The sequence below is a fragment of the Paralichthys olivaceus genome, chromosome 3 (genome assembly GCF_024713975.1).
Source record: "Paralichthys olivaceus isolate ysfri-2021 chromosome 3, ASM2471397v2, whole genome shotgun sequence".
NCBI lineage: Eukaryota > Metazoa > Chordata > Actinopteri > Pleuronectiformes > Paralichthyidae > Paralichthys > Paralichthys olivaceus.
Genome location: NC_091095.1, coordinates 19,407,332 through 19,430,540, shown reverse-complemented (window position 1 = coordinate 19,430,540; position 23,209 = coordinate 19,407,332). Strand labels below are relative to the sequence as shown.

The 23,209-nt window shown below is 39.8% G+C and overlaps 5 protein-coding genes across 11 annotated transcripts; 3 read left to right on the top strand and 2 right to left on the bottom strand.

Moving 5' to 3' along the window:
• The first annotated feature begins 47 nt into the window (after positions 1 to 47).
• Positions 48 to 5,385, top strand: ankrd29 (ankyrin repeat domain 29). 6 transcript variants are annotated; one of them, XM_020081033.2, is made up of 10 exons: positions 48 to 276; positions 1,399 to 1,509; positions 1,764 to 1,862; positions 2,760 to 2,858; positions 3,066 to 3,164; positions 3,508 to 3,606; positions 3,721 to 3,819; positions 4,319 to 4,414; positions 4,967 to 5,065; positions 5,159 to 5,385. In XM_020081033.2, the coding sequence occupies exons 1-10, from the start codon at positions 265 to 267 to the stop codon at positions 5,240 to 5,242; spliced, it is 897 nt and encodes a 298-aa protein (XP_019936592.1). In that variant the 5' UTR covers positions 48 to 264; the 3' UTR covers positions 5,243 to 5,385. The 6 variants fall into 6 exon arrangements, with proteins under 6 accessions (XP_019936592.1, XP_019936594.1, XP_019936593.1 ...); XM_020081034.2 differs by having other exon boundaries at positions 113 to 276; positions 1,402 to 1,509; XM_020081035.2 differs by lacking the exon at positions 4,319 to 4,414.
• Positions 5,386 to 5,851: 466 nt separating this feature from the next.
• LOC109625680 (vacuolar protein sorting-associated protein 4B-like) lies at positions 5,852 to 13,222 on the top strand. Its single transcript, XM_020081032.2, has 11 exons — positions 5,852 to 6,455; positions 7,018 to 7,129; positions 8,191 to 8,341; positions 9,156 to 9,214; positions 9,516 to 9,635; positions 9,719 to 9,875; positions 9,966 to 10,114; positions 10,205 to 10,286; positions 10,377 to 10,596; positions 11,857 to 11,997; positions 12,134 to 13,222. Exons 1-11 carry the CDS (start codon positions 6,435 to 6,437, stop codon positions 12,233 to 12,235), a joined length of 1,314 nt encoding a protein of 437 aa, XP_019936591.1. The 5' UTR covers positions 5,852 to 6,434; the 3' UTR covers positions 12,236 to 13,222.
• A 59-nt stretch (positions 13,223 to 13,281) lies between these two features.
• Positions 13,282 to 17,284, bottom strand: plekhb2 (pleckstrin homology domain containing, family B (evectins) member 2). The gene is made up of 8 exons (XM_020081039.2): positions 17,146 to 17,284; positions 16,471 to 16,521; positions 16,234 to 16,386; positions 16,025 to 16,127; positions 15,808 to 15,847; positions 15,457 to 15,543; positions 14,860 to 14,974; positions 13,282 to 14,637 (listed from the first exon to the last, which is right to left on the bottom strand). The coding sequence occupies exons 2-8, from the start codon at positions 16,505 to 16,507 to the stop codon at positions 14,501 to 14,503; spliced, it is 672 nt and encodes a 223-aa protein (XP_019936598.1). The 5' UTR covers positions 16,508 to 16,521; positions 17,146 to 17,284; the 3' UTR covers positions 13,282 to 14,500.
• Positions 17,285 to 17,372: 88 nt separating this feature from the next.
• On the top strand, positions 17,373 to 21,713 carry ing5a (inhibitor of growth family, member 5a). Of its 2 annotated transcripts, none has more exons than XM_020080594.2 (9): positions 17,373 to 17,569; positions 17,652 to 17,857; positions 18,910 to 18,981; positions 19,302 to 19,468; positions 19,631 to 19,742; positions 19,826 to 19,925; positions 20,127 to 20,262; positions 20,359 to 20,420; positions 20,548 to 21,713. In XM_020080594.2, exons 2-9 carry the CDS (start codon positions 17,821 to 17,823, stop codon positions 20,585 to 20,587), a joined length of 726 nt encoding a protein of 241 aa, XP_019936153.2. In that variant the 5' UTR covers positions 17,373 to 17,569; positions 17,652 to 17,820; the 3' UTR covers positions 20,588 to 21,713. The 2 variants fall into 2 exon arrangements, with proteins under 2 accessions (XP_019936153.2, XP_069378475.1); XM_069522374.1 differs by having other exon boundaries at positions 17,430 to 17,569; positions 17,655 to 17,857.
• On the bottom strand, positions 21,669 to 23,185 carry cep19 (centrosomal protein 19). Its single transcript, XM_020081051.2, has 2 exons — positions 22,869 to 23,185; positions 21,669 to 22,394 (listed from the first exon to the last, which is right to left on the bottom strand). Exons 1-2 carry the CDS (start codon positions 22,996 to 22,998, stop codon positions 22,048 to 22,050), a joined length of 477 nt encoding a protein of 158 aa, XP_019936610.1. The 5' UTR covers positions 22,999 to 23,185; the 3' UTR covers positions 21,669 to 22,047.
• Positions 23,186 to 23,209: the final 24 nt, after the last annotated feature.

Sequence of the window (23,209 nt, the reverse complement as noted above, 5' to 3'; positions counted from 1 at the left end):
TAATTGTGTCACCATGGTTACTGTATCCCACCCCCTGGCTCCACGCTGTCAGCTGACCGTGGTTGTGCTCAGTAGCGCCTCCCGGTGGTGGGCTGAGTGCAGCCCTGACTGCAGAGGATGAGCTCAGCTGACTGTCAGTGTTGTTATTATGCCTCCGGACCGGCGCCGCCAACACCCAAACACAGTGCGACACAACAGGCTCAGCTCAGCGTCTAATGAGTGAGTGCGCAGGAAGAAACATGAGTCACGACTGAGGTCTGCGCCATGTCTGTCAAGGTAAAGCTGCTCTGCGTCCATCCATCCTGCTGTGCACGCGCCGCGAGGGCCTGACACAGAGAACACAGCTTCCTCTCTAACTGCACCCTTCATTCACCCTCATCATCATCAGCATCCTCCTCATCAGCATCATCAGCATCATCATCCTCATCCTCATCAACATCATCATCCTCATCACTGTTTATTTTGCTGTAGATCACTTGGAGCTGTTGACTGTGTGTGTGTGTGTGTGTGTGTGTGTGTATGAGCGTGCGTGCGTGTGCATGTGTGTGTCTGAGTGTGCATGTCTATCTACAGTTACGAGGCCCAATTTTGCTTCAGTGCCATTGTTGTGAGGACATTTTGGTTGGTCCTCACAAATTCAAAGGGTTGTTGTGTTGTTGTGAGAGTTAAGACTCTGTTACATGGTTTCCCTTGGGTAAGGGTTAGTGCTAGGGTAAGGGTTAGGGCTGAGATAAGGGTTAGGGCTAAGGTAAGGATTAGTGCTGAGATAAGGGTTAGGGCTAAAGTTAGGGCTAAGATAAGGGTAAGTGCTAAGGTAATAGCTGGGGCTAGGGTAAGGGTTAGTGTGAGGATGAGGGTTAAGGCAAGAGTAAGGGGCTTGGAAATGCATTATTATGACAATGAATGACCTCACAACGATGAATCAGTGTGTGTTTGTGTGTGACATCATGAGGACTTGTCTTCCATATGGGGACAAAAGCATGTCAGCCTAATGTAAATCATCACATTTGAAGGTGAAGACTTGTTTTCAGGTTCAGGTTTAGGGTAAGTAGTAACCATATGGTTAATGTAAGTCTCCAGGAATTCACTGTAAGTCAATGTAATGTCCTCTGAAGTGATGGAGACACAACTCTGTGTGTGCGTATGTGTGTGTGTGTGTGTGTGTGTGTGTGTGTGTGTGTGTGTGTGTGTGTGTGTTTGTGTGTGTGTGTGGTATCAATAGGATATCATTAGGCCTATTATGGCCTATTATTAACATCAAGCTGTAACCCAGCATGTGTGTATTGTGATGACTTGTCTTTCATTCAGAACCACTCTCCGTCTCTACTCTCTTGTCGGTGTGTATAATACCATAATGGTGGTTTGAGGTCAGTCTTTGTTGTGTGTATTTATCCCCAGAAGGAAACACCCCTGGCTAATGCTGTGTTTTGGGCAGCGAGGAAGGGGAACCTGGCTCTGCTTCAGCTGCTGCTCAACAGCGGCCGTGTGGACGCAGACTGCAGAGACAGTGTACGAACGCTGCATGTCCTGGCTGCTCAGCTGCACGCTTTAACCATAGACAGAGGTGTGGTGCGTGAGTGTGTGTGAGTGTATCTGCATCACAATTTTACATCTATAGTTTGTTTTTAGTGGCAATGATCGAGGGTGAACGTTCTGTTAAGATGAAAAATCTGCATGATATCACAGTTGTGTCACCTCATTAAAGCAGTTTTCATCGAGTCGTCCTCATAAATTAAATCTCTAATTGGCATCTCTGTCTTCAGTACGGAACGACAGCGCTGATGGTGGCGTCGTACAGTGGCCATTATGAGTGTGTCAAAGAACTTATCATGCAAGGAGCCGACATCAACTACCAGAGAGAGGTATGATGGGAAAATAACCGCCAGCCCCATGGGAACGATATCAGATTTTTCCAGGGGCTGAAAGTCAAAGTGAATCTGAAGTCACCAGTCAATCCATTAACTTTTGGTGCAGATGCAGATAATTTTTTTTTTCGCTTTCTTAAAAATTGCAACAACAATGTTATTTAACAAAACAACATAAGGGATAATGCACAGATCTTCATGTAACACTTTGTAGGACTAGATTTTATGACAAATACATAATTTAGGTTATAGACTGCTGCCTTTTTTCTGTTATAAGAACTAGTGTAGGATTGTTGGGCGGAAGTGTCATTCTAGTTTGATAGATGTCTGTGGTATTCCATATTCACATCCTTTTCAAACAAGTTGTTTTAAAAATGTGAGGGAACTCTTGCAGGGTGAAGGAATGAAGTTTTCTTCTACGTCTTAAGCAGAAGAATTGATTCTCAAAACCACATGCATCAGGGAGTCCAGGCTGAAGAGTCGAGAACAAGTGAGCAGTTGTATTGCCGTCACAGTGTCTGAGGAGTGTTATAATTTCAGCAAGTCACGGGGGTCACAAACCATCATTCTTCATGTTGACCTACTCTATTGGACAAATCTATCTAAACCTTGACTCATCTCAACAACCCACTGTTCCCTCTCTAGATACTTTGTACCTTCCTCTGGCTTCTTAAAGAGGACTCAGAATTTCAACACAAATATGTGGATACTCTTCCTCTGACTTTACTCATCCTGGGTTTCAGAGGCACCAAAATTAAAACAATGCAGATTAGGTGAAAAAGCATCAAGCTAAATTAACAGAATAGACCCAACTTCACATTTCCAAAAGCAAACACTGGGGTTGATTTCATATAGAATGACATCAGCTGTATCTGTTTTTGTCGTCCTCTCCAGACAGGTTCTACCGCTCTGTTCTTCGCTTCCCAGCAGGGACACCGTGACGTGGTGAAGCTCCTTTTTGAGTTTGGTGCCTCCACTGAATTCCAGACAAAGGTATGTTATAGGGCATGACCACATGCGTCACTGTCTTTATTACGCTCAGTGCGATGCTATCATCTCAGACTTGGGGCTTCATGTTGCGCTAAAGACACAAAAATGATGCACAGAATAGCCCAGGCTGCTTTGTGTGTGTCTCTCCAGCCCACTACTGCACTAAAAACGTTGTTTTCTTCTCGTGTGTCCTCAAATGTTTTGTGGCAGGACGGTGGCACCGCTCTCACCGCCGCCGCTCAGTATGGACACTCCAAGGTGGTGGACACGCTGCTGAGGAATGGAGCCAATGTTCACGACCAGCTGCATGTGAGCTGCTCTAACCTCTGCGGCCCCTCTTTAGGCCCGAGTCCTCTCCTCTCTGTGTTAAAGCCTCCCTGTCTGACACTTGCACACAATGTCCCAGCACCTGGAATCCAGCCTCTCCGGTTTCTGCAGACTGCTGAGTCAGACCCGGCTGGCATTCAGCAGGATTATGCAGTGGAAAACAACCTGACAGCACAAACTTACATTATGAAATAGCAGTAATTTGATCATTTGTAATGAATAAACCTTTATTTTGTAGGAATATTGTCATTTAGACAGGTTTTCAGCAAACAGGTGTACAGGAGACAAATATTACGGTGTTCAAGAAGATTCTTTTATGTTTTAGGATGGTGCCACGCCTCTGTTCCTCGCAGCCCAGGAGGGTCATGTGACAGTGATACGTCAGCTGCTTGCCTCTGGTGCCAAGGTCAACCAAGCGAGGGAGGTAAAGTCTCTCCCTCTTCAGCTCACATCCCTGTCTGCCTGTCTCATCCCTCATCCCTATTTTTCTTTGCTCCTATTTTTCCTCCTCGTCTCAATGCACCTGCGTCTTCTCCAGGATGGCACTGCCCCCCTGTGGATGGCGGCTCAGATGGGTCACAGTGAGGTGGTGAAGGTGCTGCTCTTGCGAGGTGCAGATCGAGATGCAGACAGACAAGTAGGTTGTTCATTCAGAATCATCAAAGCACATAGAAATGCACACAAAAGGTTTGTTTATTCATCGATATCACGTAGCCCAAACCTATTGGAGTCAACAGCTTCCTTATATGGCCAATGGAACCAAGAGAATCATATATATTATAAAAAAAGTGTAGTCTGATCCTTGAAATAACCATTTACATAACAATTCTCACCTAAAGTCCATTTACTTACCATATATCTATATACTTACCATATATCTATAATGTTAAACAAAGTGACAAATCCCTGCATCCGCCCCCTGATCTAGATATCCACAACTGTTTGCTTCAAGTTCACCATAACATCCAGTAAACAGTTTATAGCTTGTTTCTACAGTATTAAAGCAGATGTTAATCATTTGTTAATTCAAATTTAAGAACATCTACATTTCATTGACTACTGAGGAAACAGGAAACAGACCTAACATGTAGATTAATGCTCAGTAACTTCAGTTTTTGTCTTTTCTGTCTCTTGAGGATGGATCAACAGCGTTATTTAAAGCGGCTTTAAAAGGACACAGCAGTGTCATCGAGGAGCTCCTCAAGTTTTCTCCCTCACTCGGCCTTCTCAAGGTAGAAGATCCTGTCCCAGCTCATTTCCCTTTTTAAAGGAATATTGAGATGTTCTGGATAAATAACCATATTTGATTTGTTGGCAAGAGTTAGATGAGCAGGTCGGTACCACACTCATGTCTAAACACCAAATATAAAGCTACAGTTATCATCTGACTGCAAATGGGGAAACAGCTTGTTTGGCTTTGTCTGGCAATAATAAAATCCATCTAGCAACAAGTTTACTAACATTTTGTTGGTTCAGTCTGTACCAGAAAAGCTGTTTTCACAAATCTCCAGCATCTGTGCTGAGTTAATCTAAAAGACTCCTGGCTATAGCTTCCCAGTCAGTGCATAAATCACACGCTGTATGTAAAGAAGGACGAGGCGTCTTAACCTCCTCCCATTATCCAGAAATGAAGCCAAAAAATCCCAGATATGAACGCTGCCTTCTTACCGGTGATGTAATTTGGAGCCAGAGTCTTTGCAGATCAGATTTATATTTGTTTTTGAGTGGAGAATCTAATACCACTCCACAAGCTTTATGAAGAAATGTTTTTTTGTTGTCTCCAGAATGGCTCCACGGCCCTACATGCTGGTGTTATGGGTGGAAATCTGCAAACCGTTCTGCTGCTGCTCGGGGCCAACGCAGACCCCACACTGCCAAACAAAGTGAGGGCCATAACATTTGCAGGGTGGGATAATAAACACACAGAACATAAGTACTTTCGGCTCATTAACTTTTCCTCGTGTGTGTTTTTACAGCATAATGAACTCCCTGCTGATCTTACAAAGAGCCAACGCATCCTTAAAGTTTTACGTCCAAGCATCTTAAACGGAGACAGCTGATAATAACCCAGACTCCTCCCTTCATGCCTGAACCACACTGATGTGACAACTCAGTGTCAAATCTACTCCAACTCAACATGTACTGTATGTGGTGCTTGCTGTCATATGTCGAATAAACCTGGACTAAATATTACGCAACACAATGTGCAACCATAATGCATTTGTCCTCCCATGAATTACCCTTTACACCGGTGTTCTACAGTAAATGCATTTATTTTTGTTTACCCCCCAGGTGATGTAAGATTTTTAGATATTTTGCACACTATTTATTTGCTTTTTTAATAAATGCAATAAAGGGTAAATTTGTTAATTAATGCAGCAGTGACAGTGTGGCTTTATTTTTTTTGTAAAGTCACATAGGTGTAAAGAGGGGGAAAAAAACGATTAGAAATAATAAAACAAGGAGATATTAGATGTCGTAGAAACTATTAAATACAAAATACAAATACAATCACAATAGTTAAACAATGAGATTTTACATATAGAAACTACAATTACAATAATAAAACTGTGAGATATAACATATTATAGAAACAATCAAATTATAATTGTAAAAAATTAGATATTATAGAAACAATAAGTACAACAATAAAACAAAGGATATTATAAATTATAGAGACAAAAAAACTTACAATAACAAAACAATTAGATATTATAAAAACAATCAAATTACAATAATCAAACAATTCGATATTACATGTTATAGAAACAATACAATTACAATAGTTAAACAAAGATATCTTCCATATTAAACATGCTGATATGTTATAGTGACTAATAGCCACTAGAGGTCAGTCTTTCACACCTGCCTGACATCTGAAACACCTGAAGTGTAGTTAATTAAGTAGAAGTAGTAATTCATTCATTTCTTCATAGTAATTGATTATAAATATTTATAATCTATGTAGTAACTTTAAATGGTTCTGTTTGTATGAAACACAATGAGATGTGTGTAAAATAAAAAATCCAGCCGATGTTCAACCAGACAACAACACTGTCACGTCACGTGACCACTGCGGAAGTGACAGTGGACTTTTTTTTTTCTAATGCGGAAGAGAAACAAAACCTTAAACGATGGTTTCAGTCTGAACTTGTTACAAAATGAAGGAATAAACTTCGGCAAACAGGAAGAAACGAGAGAGGGTCCGTTGACAGTTTATTTTAGAGGACAGGAAACACTTCACCGGAACTAATGGCAGCAGGCAATTTACAGGTGAGTGGCAGAGTTTACTGCGTCAGACTGTGCGAAACTCTGGTTTCTGACATGGTCACACTTTTCACTGCGACTCAACCTTCGAAGATAGAAACGTCTTCAGCCTGGAGATGAACTGAAGTCCTGACTTCCGGTGTTCTACTAATAACTCATGGTTTCATTAAAGTCATTTCAACATTTACTACACTTACTGATGGTATGTGGGTTGCCAGATTGACAAAAAAAATCCATCATAAAGTACGTCCACATAAGAACTTTACTGAAGTTGTAAAGAGTTTGATGTTCGTGAGTTGTTTCCTTGTTCTGCTACTTTATCATCCAGCACTTTGAGTTGTACTCTCTTGTATAAATCCATTTAAAGTTGTAACTGGTGGTTTTATGAGCATTATATAATAACTTAATGTAACCAGACAGAATGCAGGATTATCACTAACATTTATTTCTAACAATACTGCGTGTGTAAGTCATCCATTAGCCAGTAATGGATTTACTGCTGACTTACCTTTAAAGAGTGCCTCATGAGAAACCTCTGATGAATTCTTCTCTCTCGTGTTTTTGACAGAAAGCTATCGATCTGGCCAACAAAGCTGCACAGGAGGACAAAGCCAAGAACTATGAGGAAGCCCTCAGATGTTACCAGCATGCAATCCAGTACTTCCTCCATGTTGTCAAGTGTAAGGAAACTGATTAAGCTTCCTGTCGCTGTTTGATTTCTTCAGTGTTTGAGTGATTTATTTTCCTGACCCTGATATTTATTTATTTTATTTTATTTTATGCCAAGTGCAGATTGATGGTACACATGTGAAGTGAGATGCATAAACTAGTGTGAGGTACAGACACAAGTCTGTTGCAGACACAATGTTAATTTGCTGCCACATTGGTATTTTTATCAACAGCAAGCTAAAGAGATGGGGAAAATATGCATCCATGATGGAATAATGCTTAAAATATAAATAGACTCATTTATGAGTTACTCCACTGCCAATGGAGGGGGTAAAATCATAATAGACAATTAATGTTTCAAGTGTTTAAAGCAGTAATATTGTTAAATCAGTCTGCAGTTATCTATTAATTATGCAATGAGTCATTCATACAGTGTCTTTACAGCTGATTTATAAATCTTCTCCTTCACTTCATTAAATCCCTGCAGCCACCTGGAGGCAGCAGAATACACCCTGTATGTTGATGAATCTGCTCCCTTTAATTCTACCAGTGTGGTGTCAGTACTGAGCTATTGATCACAGTTGTCCACTTAATAACTTGTAAAATACACACGTTGGACTGGTCCGTGGTGACTCAGTATTCTGTTGATTAAAGGGAAGATGTCGTGTTACAGTGGCTCACCTCTCCTGTGCATCGTCGCCTCCTTTCCAAATTTATTTTTAGAAAAAACGCTTTGCTGTGCAAATGCTGTTGTCACATTTCACATTATGCTGTGACCATTCAGGCAAAGCATGTTTATTTGCATAGCACATTTCAACTACAACGCAGTTGTGTGCTTCACAGAAAATATAAAAGGCATCGGGACAAATTGTACAAAATACAAAAATGAATAATTTAAAAAGAAATTAAAACGAGTAGCGTAGAGAATAAAATTAAAATAAGAAATGAAAGATGAAAGTAACAGTGCAGTGTAAGAAATTAGTAATTATTTAATTTAAATAGAGGCTGTAGCAAAAAGGGAAATTCTATAAATAGAGTTAATGACAGGCTGCGTAATATGTTGTCGTTGCAGATGAGGCTCAGAGTGAACGAGCGAAGGAGAGCATCAGGGATAAGTGTAAAGACTACCTGGGCAGAGCCGAGCAGCTGAAGGAACACCTGAAGAAAATGGAGAAGAGTCCTCCGGCTAAACCTGTCAAAGAGAACCACTCTGATGACAAAGGGTGAGACTCTTTAATACGACCATGTTCATGCAGAATGCAGAGAAAAGCATTCATTCCTTTATTTCCACATTTTAACAATCCATTTAATTTGTCACTAACAATCAGAGGAATAGGGATAAAGTCCTGTGGCATTTTTAAGTCAGGTTTATTAGAGGAGCGCTGTGGAGCTTTCTGGTAAACAAAGTTTTGTTTATGTTCAGTGCTAGATGCCTTTACACATTGCATGATTCCAACAAATGTGTTGAATGCTTTATCTCCCTCATTATACAGCAAAGATATATTTATTTTAAATGTTGAAACATTTTTAACATCCATGTTTACCTGCTCATGGTCTTCATCTTCTTCTCTGCACATCCAGTAAAATAAAATCTTTGATGGCTGCTAGATCAATGTCACCAAGTCACTGGCAAATAAATCCTTTAATTGGAGCTTTATGTGTGCAGACTTTCTCTTTTTCAAACTTCCTGTGCACAAGAACAAATAAAGTGGAATCCCATTCATAGAAACATTCCCCCACAGCACTAAACACCTTTGATTGGAACAACTCAATGAGATGCATTTAAAAACACAAGGTTTACTCATGTTATTTATATTTATCTTTAAAGATATTTATTTTTGTTATTGTTGAAATTAAACACTGCCTCAATTTCCCCAATTATCAGTTGCAAATTACTTAACAGTATTTTCCTTGAACCTTTAAAACAATTAACATGTAGAAATATTGTAGGAAACAGTGGGACTCCTAAAAAAGTTTAGTTTAGTGTTAAAAAAAGGACAATAAATCATGACGTTGTCTCTTTTCATTTAATTTCAGGAGTGAAAGTGATGACGGGGACAACCAAGAGAAAAAGAAGTTTCAAAATCAACTCTCAGGTGAAAGAACTAGGTTATGTTTTCCTCTTTATTTGTTAGTTGGTTAGATTACGCAAAAAATAATGGGCAGATTACCTTGAAAGTTTGTGGAGAAGGATGTGGTATGGGTCAAGGAAGAATCGATTCATTTTTGGTACAGACCTGGGTCAGGGGGCTGAGCCAGGATTTTTCACTGCCTGTAACATTTTGAGATAAGACGTTTTTGAACATCTTCATTGATTTCTATGAGAACGGATATCTTTGAGTGTGTGAAATACCATTTCACAATTACTAAACTGTTTCTCAAACTCCTCTCTCAAAGGTGCCATCATCATGGAAAAGCCAAACATTAAGTGGGATGATGTAGCTGGACTTGAAGGAGCCAAAGAAGCCTTGAAGGAAGCCGTCATTCTGCCCATCAAATTCCCTCATCTGTTCACAGGTTTGTCAACCTCCATCTTTAATCCTCGCATTTAACTGTGTTGATGTGAATCGTATCCAATGACACAGGAACTTTATGTGTAGGAAAGCGAACTCCTTGGCGGGGGATCCTTCTCTTTGGCCCTCCAGGAACAGGAAAATCCTACCTGGCCAAGGCGGTGGCCACCGAGGCCAACAACTCCACCTTCTTCTCCATCTCCTCCTCCGACCTCGTGTCCAAGTGGTTGGGGGAAAGTGAAAAGTAAGCACTGCGCTCTTTACATGATGATAACAAAATGTGGATATGAGAAGGTGAGCATCTGTTGCTTCTGCCCCTCTTGTCTCTCTTCAGGTTGGTGAAGAACCTGTTCTCTTTGGCTCGAGAGCACAAACCATCCATTATTTTCATTGATGAGATCGACTCCCTCTGTGGCTCCAGGAGCGAGAACGAGAGCGAGGCAGCGCGCAGAATCAAGACGGAGTTCCTTGTTCAGATGCAGGGTGAGCGAGAGGAGAGAAATGAAAACCTGAGCTCACATCTGAAAAACAGTATTTAGATTAGAAATGCATCAAATGTTGTTCTCTGCTCAGGCGTTGGAATCGATAATGAAGGAATCCTGGTTCTGGGAGCCACAAATATACCATGGACATTGGACTCTGCTATTAGGAGAAGGTTAGTTTGATTCAATTCAGGTTTTAAGGAAGAACAATTAGAATTTAAGAGAGTAAACTCTTCATAATGTCTGATTGAATCTTCTGACAGGTTTGAAAAGCGAATCTACATCCCTCTGCCTGAGGAGCACGCTCGCTCGTTCATGTTCAAACTGCATCTGGGATCCACCCCCAACGACCTGACAGAGACAGACTTCATCAGTCTGGGCCAGAAGACAGAGGGCTACTCTGGGGCTGACATCAGTGTGATCGTCAGGGACGCCCTCATGCAACCTGTCAGGAAGGTTCAGTCTGCCACTCACTTCAAAAAGGTAAAGGCACAGCAACGGTTTGTCTCTGGTTGTTTTCATAACTGTCCTGTTTCAAACCTTCAGGGAATCCAGCTGGAATATGTTGTTCCAAAATAACACAGATTGTCTTACTGTGTTTTTCTCATCAATCATTTTACAATCAACAAAAGAATGAGAGTGGGCGCTGCCACTGATGATTAAAGATTAGTGATCTATTAACCTGTTATTACACAGTTACATCAGCTACATGACGTTCTGGAGGTTGTTAAGTCAAATTAAGAAATCATGTAAATGATGGTCAGAACCATTATAGCAACTTGTTTGTTTTGGTTCAGTCTCACTAGCCCTAAAGCGGTTTCATTATTACCTGGTAAGCACCAATCAGCAGACAGACACAGTTAGCAGCAAGGGGGTGAACGTCTTGGAACATGTAGAGCTGGTAGTGGGGAAAAAAACTGTGAAAAGATTGATCATATTAAATGTATCAGATGGACACGAAAATTATTATTTCCAACATTGTAATAATAATAATAAAGTTTATTTATATAACCCCTTTAAAAAACAGTCAAAAGTACCTTGGCGTTGTGCTCGACCACAGGCTGAGATGGGATGTCTGCACTGACTGTTTAAGCACTGTTTTGTTGGTGTGTGGAGATTGCCCTGTGATTATTGCTGCAAACCTATTTCTATACAAATAAAGATTCTAGCCTCAAAGTGCTTTAAAAATTAAGACTTGAAGGCTAACGATATGAAACAAATAAAGGCAAGTTGAAGCTCATTGAGGATATGCTCCACCCATAGAAGCATGGGTTCGAATCCGACCCACGGTCCTGTGCTGCATGTCTTCCCCCACTCTCTGTCTTCCACCTTTAACAGCTTGCTCACTATCCTCTCCACAAATAAAGGCCAAACATATTAAATAAAACACAAGAAAATAAATAATTAAGATGAGATATAAGATTTAAAAGACAGAACTTTTGGTAGGTAAAAGGATACCAGCTGAAGATGTATTCTGACCTGAAAAAGGACACTGGAATGTCTTTTAAACCATTATTCCAATAACAGAAAAGGCCTGGTCACATTTTATTACTTCACATTGAATGTTGACCTTTACATTTTGAAATGCCTAAACACCCAGATAAATTAAATGGGAAGGATGCAAAAAGATTCATTAAATTAATTAAAAAAAACATTTTCTCCTTCTCACCCTTAACTTGTAAAAATAATCTGTGAACTGATTATAAGTTTTCTTCTTCCCTATCTGTCCTCACACTCACTAAGGTCCGGGGTACATCTTGGAACAACCCAGGTGTTGTGTCGGAAGACCTACTGACTCCTTGCTCGCCGGGAGATCCAAACGCCATAGAGATGACGTGGATGGACGTCCCTGGAGAAAAACTCCTGGAGTCGGTCGTGTGCATGGTAAGAAAAAGATTCAAGAAGCAAAGTGTGTGCATGTAAAGTTCTCAAATTTTTATAAAACATCATCTGTGCATGAGAGTTCTTAATTTATTTATTTATTTTATTTATATCAACCTCTGATGTTCTCTCCGTACAGGCCGACATGCTGAGGTCACTCACTAACATCAAGCCGACAGTGAATGAGCAGGACCTGGATAAGCTGAAGAAGTTTACGCAAGATTTTGGTCAAGAAGGGTAGCACTATCCACACTCTGCTCGTGAAACAGACGACAGTTCACAACGGTTGTCACTCTCAGTTAAGGTTTTGATTGTTTCATCCATCTGTCTGGTCTATAGCAGGTTTTCCTAAACTTAGTTTATGACCCTGGTTGTCAGAACAAAGTATGTTACCATAAGATATGAAAAAAAAATGCTCCAACAGCAAAAGTTTGTTGTTTGTGACAAATAAGATGATTAATTAATGAAATATAATCAATAAATCAACAGTTTCAGCACTTTTTATTACTAACATAACAATCGTTTACATCTTCACATCTAAGGTTTTGTGTTTCTTTTACTTGTTGATTTTATTTTTGCAATTCTAAAACTTAAAAGATAATCTCTTTATTTTTTTAAAGAAAACCTTCTGTCTTTAAATATATATATATATGTATATATATGTGTGTGTATATATATATATATATATATACATACATATATATATATTTATATGGAGTCGATGATTGTGCAACAGTGACTGTGGGTAAATGCACCTTTTCAACACTACGTACCTCTCACCATTGTCTAAGGAGGATTGTACTCGTATTGTTCTCAACAGAATTGGTTTCAGGGTTGTTTTTTTGTGAATGGGAACAACTACTATAACATTTAGAGAGTTTGCTCTCTTTAAATCATGTGGGTTATTTGAAAAGCAGCATCAATGAATTTGTATATTCTTTGCAAAAATAAAGGGTGTTTTCTGAATCTCTGCAGTTGATGAATTTTACAGGACTCAGAATATATTTTACTGAAATGCTTTTAAAAGCATTTCTGAATTTTGATCTGTGTGCATGGACATCGAGTGAGTGTCAATGCACATATTTTCTGCACTAGCTGTGTTCGGAATTATTTATACATCCCGTCTGTGTGCTCAGCCTGTTCTCAATGGGACCATGTGTCTTAAGAGTTTCTTCTGGTGTTTGTTGAGGTCACTTATTGGTTACATGAATAAAGCGTAACATGCTCATTTGCACTTTTGTTCTTGATGCGTGTCTCACATTTAAAAAAAACACAAAACAAGTGTCATTTTATTTTAAATGCAGGGTACATTTTTTAATTAGTACATTTGTTAAGAGAAATACAATTTATTTTACATCAATTTATGACCTGTAGAAAAATGACATCAGTGTTACGCTGCTAATACAATCATTTGTAAAACTGAAATCATTTGTCTCGTTCATCTCTTCAGTTAGTGCCATTAGAAGATGCCATGAAGATATTCAGCTTCTTGAAAAGCAAATCAAAGTGTTTTACATTTGGCAGAAGTTGCTGTTTAAATTGAATAAATAAATTCTTGAATAAATAAACTCATCATGATGAATAATACAGATGAAAATATTCAAGCCATTTAAGTTGGAAAATAATGAGCAACTGAAATGTGGCTAAATCTCAAGGGACTGATCAACCTGATACGTATATTGTGTAAATTGAAATGAAAAGAAAATACCACTTCACGAGACATGAAAAGTGTGACTCGACAGCTGCCAATGAAAATTAGGGACCATAAATAACACAAGCAAATATACATAAGAGTCAACAGGAGTGATGTCCCTTTTCACTTTAAAGCACATCGTGTAAAAGCCAGTGTTTTCTAAGACAGACTTATTTGTGGTGAAGACAAACTTCCATCTCAACCAGAGTCCAACGTGCTACATTGAAAGTGATTATTGCTTTGTGTGTGCGCATTCCTCTTAACACAACTCTCATCGCTGCCACCACAAATAAGCTGTTGAGCAGAGGAAACACTGCACACGTACAACAAGACTAAAACTAAATCAAATAAGGTACTGTGAACACAAACAAAAAACATGTATGTAAAAATTCATGACCGTTATATTTCCTCAAACAGAAAGGACAAATGTGCTCCAGGAAACAGAAACTAAACCTGACTGAGACGTCAGCTGAGAGGAGATAAAGTGTACATAAGAAGAGAAGCATCTTTCCTGCCATTCAAATAATTCTTAAAGTGAATAACTTGTATTTTTGGTTAAAAACATTCATATTGAGATAACACAGAGGGAGAGGGACACTGCCACACAGGGCGTATGAGAAAGTGCTAACAGTATTTACTGTGTTTATAGGACATATAGAGAGTAGTTTGCCTGCCCATCACAATCATGCTTCATCGATGGAAGTAGCCAAACAGACACATTTCACTCCAACTCATGTAAGGGCACGTAGAAGAAGCCTAACGCTGTGCAGACGGGGGGAACAATGTGCTACTAGTTATAAGTTAGTCAAGATATTAAAAGACGGAGAAGAGAGAGCCGAGTGCCAAACCAGTGGCTGCTCCAGCGAGCATGCCCAGAGCTACATCTCCTCCGTCGTCACGCTGGTGCTCCCGAATAATGACATGGTTCCCTCCAGGAGCAGCAAACCCACCTGGAAGGAAAACAGCAAAATGATGTCCCATTCATGTTTGTGATGATGAGATTTAAAGTTGTTTAAATGAACAACTTCTAATCAGAAGGTTTAAGTTTCATTTCATCAGGCTCTATGATTTGCGTTGGATAAAATGAACAAAGCAGCAAACAACAGCAGACACGTGCTACCTTTCATTCAGTGCAATGGTTTACTTCTATACATGTGCTAACAAATATTTACCTTGGTACTGATAAGGATAAGCAACAGCGTAGGGCTGCCCATCAGCAGAGTAGACAATCTGGGTTGCATGTGGAGGAGGTGCAGCATAGTCTCCATATGGGCCTGGAGCATAAGGCTGGTGACAAAGAGAGAAGACTTTCAGAACTCAGTTCATTCTCTATGGGGGAGGGGGGAGTACCAACAAACCTACTTCAGTGTATTTTAATATTGCTTAATTACTTTACCAGTAGATGGCAGTACACCACAGCATTGCATGTTGTTATGTAGTCTTTTTTTTTTAACTTTCCAATTTTAACTCATAGCTTGGTTTACCCTTAAGAAGGTTCAGGTAAAACTAAGCTCAACAGTTTAGTTTAGTCTAGTATATACAGCAATTAAATGCGATATCCAGTGTAAAAATATGAATACAAAAACACACATCATACTAAGCACATTAACAAAAATATATCTTACTTTTGATTATAAACCCTTTTAAAGAGGTGGATAAAAAAAGCAAATACTGGTAAATACCGATATTTGTGCTTTAGTTCCATACCGTTAGTTCCAATCGAATCAAAAAAACAAATAGTTGACTTCTGTCATGTTTATGCTTATTACCTGAGGTGGGGGTGCATATTCTGAGTAGGGGGGTGGAGCAGATGCCATTGCTTCCTGTGCAAAGCCGATCTGAGGAGCAGCGACCACCTTAAAATATAAAAGTAAAAAAAAAGTTCCTTATGCTGTATTGAGGTTATACTATGAAAAAAAGAATATGAGAGTTGTCTGACACAAATAAGAAATAAGAAAAACAAATTATCCAGCAATCATGCATTCTGAGCCTTAATCATGGAAATTTAATAATATGATATTTTCTTTAAGTTTATGTCAGAGCTTAAATTAAAGAATTTCCCCATATTCTTTTTCTGGTAAAACAAAACCCCAGTAATTTGAGAAGTAGCAGAAACTCACTGCATTAATTCTGGCATCCTGAAGTGCCATGGTCCATGCCCTGCAACAGAAGTGAAAACCATGTCGTATTGTAATTAAATTAATGTATGTGCTGAAAACATAAACACAGAATTCCTTAAACTAAAACTTTCAACTTCCACAACAGAGAAACAAAACAGAGGAGCCAAATGAATTCCTCAAACTGATAGTATGACTCAGCATGCAAGTGTTTCCTTACAGAGCATCATCTGCACTGTCTGCACATAGGCTGATGACACGACCATCTCTGCACACTATTTGAAGCAAAGCATCACGCATCTTCCCCTCCGGTGGGTTCAGCTCTGAGGAGGACAAACAGAAGTAGGCAGGGTTAAATGCACGAGCAGAAGTTGGTTGATACTGTTAATATGGCGCCACTAACATCACCATGCGACCCGTGACAAGTACCTTGACATGCTGCAGAGCTGCGGATGTTAATGCAGTCGACCCTCATGTGAATATCATCCTCCATGTCACGGCGTTGTTGATCATTGTAGAAGACGAGTCGTCCATCAGCCCACAAGTCAAACCAGTTTCTTTTCCACCGGCGAAGTATGGTACCTTAATTATTGTCACATTCAAATTGAATTTACTTACACTGAAAGCTAAACCGAACCTTTTCACAATGCATGTACCAACACTCACTTTGTCGATGGAGCCAGCCACTCTTAACCATAGCCATCTTGAAAGTAACACCTAGAGATAAAACAAATACATAAAGTACAGGATCTGTAATATTATTGGAGCAATCTGTTGTCTGGTGACAGGGCGAGGCTGAGTCACACAAACCTCGTGACTCTTCACGCTGTTGGGACATATTATCCGACCAAAACATAATAGCTGTGACAAAAAGTAAACAATAGTCTTGTTTCAAAGTCAACGCAGGAGCTAATCACGAGGGTTGACACCACATGGTTCTTCATTACGTCAGCAGCTAACGTAGATCGCTGTCAATAGAAGGACTTCAACTTCCTTCATAATGTGCATGGTCTTCTGCCACTGCTAGCTAAAGTGACTGATGTTAGCTTCAAGTAACCACAGAACACCTGTGAACACGTCACCTTATTTCTTATGAAACGATTTTAAATGGTGAGGTGGTGTTGTACACCTGACAATATTAGCGCAACGACTTAGTCATAGCTTCAATTAATAGCTTGAGTTTCTTCGATGCTACCAAACGTAGCATTAACCAAAGTTAGCTGGCGTTGTTGTGACAAGCACGTCAGCAGCAAGTTGACCCACTAGTTCAGTGCTAACTCGTTAGCTCAACACTAAAACTGTCGATGATCGTGTGGCACGGTGTGAGATTCGGCTACTTACTCGGCTGTTATCGTTTTTGGAGAAAAGATGAAACCTTCGTCCGAGACGCAGCAAACACGGAAGTGAGACGTGACAGAGAAACGACGATGCGACCCTCGGAGCGAAATAAAAAAGCCGATGAACCGAGACTCGGCCCGTTATTCTCACGTCTAAAGTTCCCGTTAGCCCCGCCCACGGAGCATCTTCGCGGATGTCCAGCTCAGAGGAGGGAGCGCTTGTTTGTTGTTGTTTTTATTTACGTGACGTATCAGCTGACCGCACCGGAGCCGTGGAAAGTGCGAGTACAGGCGGCGAGGGCGCGCTCGTTTTCAGTCCCCCTGCATCTCGGTGCCCTCACATGGCGGACGGTCTTAGACAGTAAACAGCTGCTCATCTCACTGAGGCGGGTAGATCGTGTGAGCAGGGCGCTGTTGTAAGCAGCAAGGTGGGATCAAGAGTTGAAAATGTTTAATGGTTTGATTTCTGTGTCTGCGCGCTGAATGGAAACTTATTCTGTCTGTTTACAGCAGTGGTTTTTAACCCCGCCCGAAGAGGAGGCCTGCAGACACAATCGAGTATCTCCAACCCATTGGCCGGCGGGCGACCCAGGGTTACAAAACAAACCCGACAGCGCTCCAGCAGCCAACACACTGCGGGCTAACCGGAGCAGCGCGGAAGCTAAGTAGCTAACTGGAAATGGCGACGGCGATATATCTGGAACATTATCTTGACAGTGAGTAACCTGTGACACGCTGTGTCTGCAGCAGCGTTGTCCACATGTTGCGTTTGTTTCGTGTTTCTTTAGTTTGACTGTATCGGACACTTTTTCTCGGGGCGGGTCACTGACAGGTAGAGGCGCACTGCGCTAGCAAGTAGCTGTTGGCTCAGTGACGTTAGCTCGCTAGCTAAGTGATTAGCATCGTGATCATTGGGATAAAGTTTCACAAACTCAGATTTTGATGTGATAAATTCTCTCGGGGGCAAAGGCACTCACTGTCTGGCCCAGTGCTGCACATTTAAAGTTTGCAGTGAGCCAGTCAGCGGATGATGTTTATGTCATGTTATGTCATTGTTGTAGCTCGTAGCCAGATACATGTGTATGCAAGGCGGTATAACAAGTCATATTCAACTTTTAAAAACGGTGTCCATTTTAAGTCAACATGGGTGTTTAGCTTTATGCTAGTGGACTCCTTGTATCTGCAACCTGTTGGTTACCGCGTTTCATTTTCTCGTATTTACATAACCATTTACGCGCCGGGGCGGGGTGTGTGATGTGCGTCACATTGTAACGTGAAAGGATTCGAACAGTGACACCGAGGGAGAGCGGATGATATTCTTATAACTGTGCGATCAGTGCCAACTCACCTTGGTTTCCTTTTAAACTAATACAACTTTGGACAGACATCCAAGAGCAGTGTGTTATGTTTATTTTTGTACCACACTTTTATTTTGTTACTGAGTTGTTTCATCTCTTGTTTGCAATTCATTGTGAAATATGCTTCCTACTAAAACCTGAGATATCCTCATTTTTGCACATGAAATTTAAAATGTGTTGTGTCTGTCAATCAACAGCATAGACTCAGTCTCATTTAATCTTAACAACTTGCAGTAGGATTGATTTGTTGTGGTCACCTCTGAATTGATATTATTATCAAAAATCATTGCAGGTTTAACATTTAAAAGCAGTATATGACTGAGAGGAGGTCCTAGATTGTAAATGAAAAGCATGACACCACTTGAGTTTAATGGAAAAAATAAGCACATTGTCCTAAATCTCTTCCTTAGGTATTGAAAACTTACCATGTGAGCTGCAGAGAAATTTTACCTTGATGCGGGACCTGGACAATAGGACTGAAGGTGAGCATTTAATCACTGAGATTATTGGCATCTTAATATGCAACTTCATTATTTTTGTTTGGTGACTTCGTGGCAGATAAATATCACATGTGTAAGCAGTTATATTGACAGTGTTCAGTCTTTTAACTGTCCCAATAAACCAGGCCACTGAGACAAAATGTCCAATATCAGCACACTGGAACAGGCATACCCAAACACCTGTATTCCCTGTGTTGACATGTGGAAAATAACAACTGTTAGCTGCAGTGAATGAAAACATCTGTACAGGTATCCATCCATAAGGTTTTCTCCAGCACTATAATGCTCATGTTGTTGTGCAGAAAAGAAAGGAGAGATCGACAAACTTGCTGAAGAGTACATAGTGAATGTGAAGAACTTGGCCTCAGAACAGAGAGTGGAACATCTGCAGAAGATCCAAAATGCCTACAGCAAGTGCAAAGAGTTCAGCGATGACAAAGTCCAGCTTGCAATGCAGACATATGAAATGGTAAACAGACGTACTGCTATTTGGTCACAAGGTTTTATTGAGTCAGTATGTTGACTATAACACAAACAACAGGTTTATTACTTTTTTATAAATTATTACAATTTGCAAATTAAACTATACACACAGTAAAGTTCTAATCCACATGCAACCTTTTTTCCGTAGGTGGACAAACATATCCGCAGACTTGATGCCGATCTGGCACGGTTTGAGAATGAGCTAAAGGAGAAACTGGAAGTGAGCGGCTATGAAAGTGCAGAGGGAAGAGCACTGAAAAGTTAGTGGGACAACTGCAGGCTTTTATCCTAAGACATTGCAAATCCAATGTATGCACATATTAACATATCAATATTTTTATAGAAGGTGATTCCAAGGGACTAAGAGAGAAACGTGGATCCAGGGGAAGAGGAAGGAAAATGTCTGATGAAGATTCTCCCAAGAAGAAGAAGATGAAAAATAGGTAAGATGTTGCTGGAGGCTCAGTCAGGCCAGAGGGTTTACTACATGTCATCTTCCAGAATCTGCCCATTTTATCAAACCTATAAAGCCTGTATTATTCACACATCCACTGTTTATTCAGCCTGCCAATGATTCTAATTTCCACCATAGCTGAATTATGTTTAACTCAAATCATGCTTTATGTGTTCTGTTGGTCTTCCAGCCCAGACTTGAGCGATGCTCTCCTGCCCATGCAGCCGTCAGACGTTTTGGACATGCCAGTCGATCCCAATGAGCCGACTTACTGCGTGTGCCATCAGGTGTCGTATGGGGAGATGATTGGATGCGATAACCCAGATGTAGGTGTCGTCATTTTTCTCTTTTGTTGAAATTAAAACTAACAAGTTTCTGTATAATGACAACCTGCCCATCATTGTTTTGCATCTTTTTTTCAGTGTCCAATTGAATGGTTTCACTTCGCTTGTGTTGATCTCGCCACAAAACCCAAAGGAAAATGGTAAGACCACTTTTAAGTAGTTAGAGGCAGATAAACTGAGAGATGCTCATTCATCATTATTTTAATACAGATAGCACCTGAATGTTCTGCGTCATAACGTCTTTTTCCATCTTCTCAAATCACTCAGGTTTTGTCCAAGATGCACTCAAGACAAGAAGAAAAAATGAGATTTTTTATTTTCAGAAAAACAGAAATAATGTATGTATTTTTTTGTAGTTTAATATATATATATATTTCACTTTCTATCAATCACCATAGAAATTGTGAGTCATACATCTTATTTTAAAAGGCCCAATCCAGATTTGGAGTATAGCTACACTTGTGGCAATATCATCCCACCCTCTTCTGGCTTCATTTTGTTTGTGCTACTGGATTTTAAGATTATTCTCTTTTCCATTAGCTTTCAAATAATTCATTCACCTACAGTATATAGTTTTTGTGTACTTTGGGTAACTTGGTCTGGGTAGTGTAGTTGGAAACGCACAAATCATTGCTAAACAAACTTATTCTCATTAAGTCATATACTATATATATATACATATATTGTCATTACTAACATACTCTGAAATCCTGGATTGTGGCTTTAGTATACTTGAAATGTCAATTTTATAAAGAAATATTTTTAAATAAATTAACAGCCTGCTGAGAATATAGTTTTAAACCCCTAATTCCACAGAAAAAATGGTGGTAAAAAGAATTATGTGTCAGATTTTCTGTTACTACCTCCTTAGGGAATACATCAGCACCGCATCAATGACTGCAATTAATACTGATGTAAGAATTTGTGTTTTGATTAGCTTAAACCAAACAAGCAAAGCAATGTAAATCTATTCTTTACTTATTTTCAAAAAACGGCGACATCTGTGAATGTATTGTGGTACTAATGGTCAGTCGGTCAGTGTCTTTTGTCAGCTGAATGAGGTATTTAAGCACTTTGAATGAAATTTTCCCCTGAAGAGGTTTGGTTTTCTCATCTAAAACTTGGCCATAGAACATCGCTTCAAACCATATATGGAAATCTATACTATACTTAAAATATATATATATATATGTATATATATATATATTTAGAATGATATGAAACTATTTTATGGAAGCTGTGTTTTTCCCAAAGATATATTTGTTGTATTACTTATAGGTGAACACTCAAATTTTATTTAATAGGATTTTAGCATCTTCTTTCATATTCTACTGTGAATATCCCTCATTTAGGTGTAAGCCACAAATAAAAGAGCCAAAGTCTTTGTATTTTGTAAAATTCAGTATTTTATACCAAATAAATATTCACTATTATTTGTGCAGCATCTCTTTCTTTGCAGTTTGAAAATGATCACGGAGCAGTCACAAACTTGGGTGGGCTGTTTCATCTTATCTATGAATTATGTAGATTGCTTTTATTTGATTGTGAAACTCCTGCTGTGTCCCCATTTCCACATGATTGGTGGTTCTTAAACCTTAAATTAATAAAACACATTAATTTCAACAGTAACATTTATATCAAAACAATATCTCATTTACTTTTATAGAACACAGAACTTGCTGATATCACTGAGAACTGTTATATTTTCTAACAAAGTACAAAAACTACTATTCAAAACTATATATACATAAAGGATTGGGAACGGTTTTAAAATTCATCATCAGACTCGTCATCCCAGCTGCACTTTTCTCGGGTGGGCTTGTTGAACTCCACTTCCAGGTCATAGACAAAGTCAGGATCATCTTTGCGCCTGCGGTTCTTCTCAAACAGTTCGTCCATTTGGCCCTTCTTGCGAGCCAGCTCCTCGTCGTCCAGTTTGTTCAGGTCTTGGTCGGGGTCCAGCTGGAACGAGGCGAGGCTGTGCTCCAGGCTGAAGCCCTGCATGTGGTCTCGCAGGATGATGTGAAGCTTCTCGAGCTGGCTCTGTGACACAGCCTCCAGGTAGTCCCTGTGCCGAGGGTGGTTCTTCAGCCTCTCAGCAGCCAGGCTGTAGTCTGGAGGTTGAAGAGAGGAGACATCAAGGGTTCAGATATTTAGTATGTTAAAGGTGTGTCTTTGCTGCAGTTTCCTTTTGGAATTGATTGTATTTTCTGTAAAATGATAAAAGCAGAGGAGTCTCAATGATGGAAGTCTTCCTGTCACTTATTTTGTTGTAATTTGATCAAGCACCATCTTATAATCAGCTCAAATGTTTTTGTATGCAGGGCCACTGACGGTATAAACCTCCTTAATGCTCTGATCCTTGCACTTTACATGTGGTCTTATTGGTTCGTATTCCCACTATTCTACAGTCAATAATATTACTACAGGGTCATCACAAATCTGAAACCTTCAGAGTCCCTGAGAGATTTTTGAGTCTCGTGGTTAACCCCCTGTGCCTGGCTGGTAATAATCACAATAATAACCTGTGATTGCTGTAGATGTGAGGTACTTTAAGTGTAAGTTGCACAATGAACATCTTGTTTTACCTGAATACTTTGAGAAGTTCCTTAAAGGTATTATTCTCTTTCGTATCTTTTTGGTTTCCGTGTGTTGATAAATTATAACTATGGAGGCAGGAGAGAACTTCACTCCACATCGCTTTGCTTCGTAAAGCATCCTCTGTTTATGTCTCTTACAAACTTGGTTTAAACTGTATTTAAACTAAATCAATAGCGCATTTTAACCATAATAACGAATAGTTGACATTAGCTTGTGACGAAGAGTCTGAAGCAGCAGACCATCTGAATCCTGCAGATTGAGACGTTGACGCTGCCTGTTCGCAACGTTGGTCGATGTCAAATCTTTCAGTCTTCAGCGAAGCCTGTCT

Coding starts and splice junctions, on each gene's coding strand:
- cep19 (XM_020081051.2), bottom strand. CDS start 22,998: ATGCTTTACGAAGCAAAGCGATGTGGAGTGAAGTTCTCTCCTGCCTCC. Junction 22,395..22,868: donor GAACTTCTCAAAGTATTCAG/GTAAAACAAGAT, acceptor TTCAACCTCCAG/ACTACAGCCTGGCTGCTGAG.
- LOC109625680 (XM_020081032.2), top strand. CDS start 6,435: ATGGCAGCAGGCAATTTACAG. Junction 10,597..11,856: donor CTGCCACTCACTTCAAAAAG/GTAAAGGCACAG, acceptor ACACTCACTAAG/GTCCGGGGTACATCTTGGAA. Junction 11,998..12,133: donor TGGAGTCGGTCGTGTGCATG/GTAAGAAAAAGA, acceptor CTCTCCGTACAG/GCCGACATGCTGAGGTCACT.
- plekhb2 (XM_020081039.2), bottom strand. CDS start 16,507: ATGGCTATGGTTAAGAGTGGCTGGCTCCATCGACAAA. Junction 15,848..16,024: donor GACAGTGCAGATGATGCTCT/GTAAGGAAACAC, acceptor CTTCTGTTGCAG/GGCATGGACCATGGCACTTC. Junction 15,544..15,807: donor AGGATGCCAGAATTAATGCA/GTGAGTTTCTGC, acceptor TTATATTTTAAG/GTGGTCGCTGCTCCTCAGAT.
- ing5a (XM_020080594.2), top strand. CDS start 17,821: ATGGCGACGGCGATATATCTGGAACATTATCTTGACA. Junction 19,469..19,630: donor CAATGCAGACATATGAAATG/GTAAACAGACGT, acceptor TTTTTTCCGTAG/GTGGACAAACATATCCGCAG. Junction 20,421..20,547: donor ACAAAACCCAAAGGAAAATG/GTAAGACCACTT, acceptor CAAATCACTCAG/GTTTTGTCCAAGATGCACTC.
- ankrd29 (XM_020081033.2), top strand. Junction 1,510..1,763: donor ACGCAGACTGCAGAGACAGT/GTACGAACGCTG, acceptor CTCTGTCTTCAG/TACGGAACGACAGCGCTGAT. Junction 2,859..3,065: donor CCACTGAATTCCAGACAAAG/GTATGTTATAGG, acceptor GTTTTGTGGCAG/GACGGTGGCACCGCTCTCAC.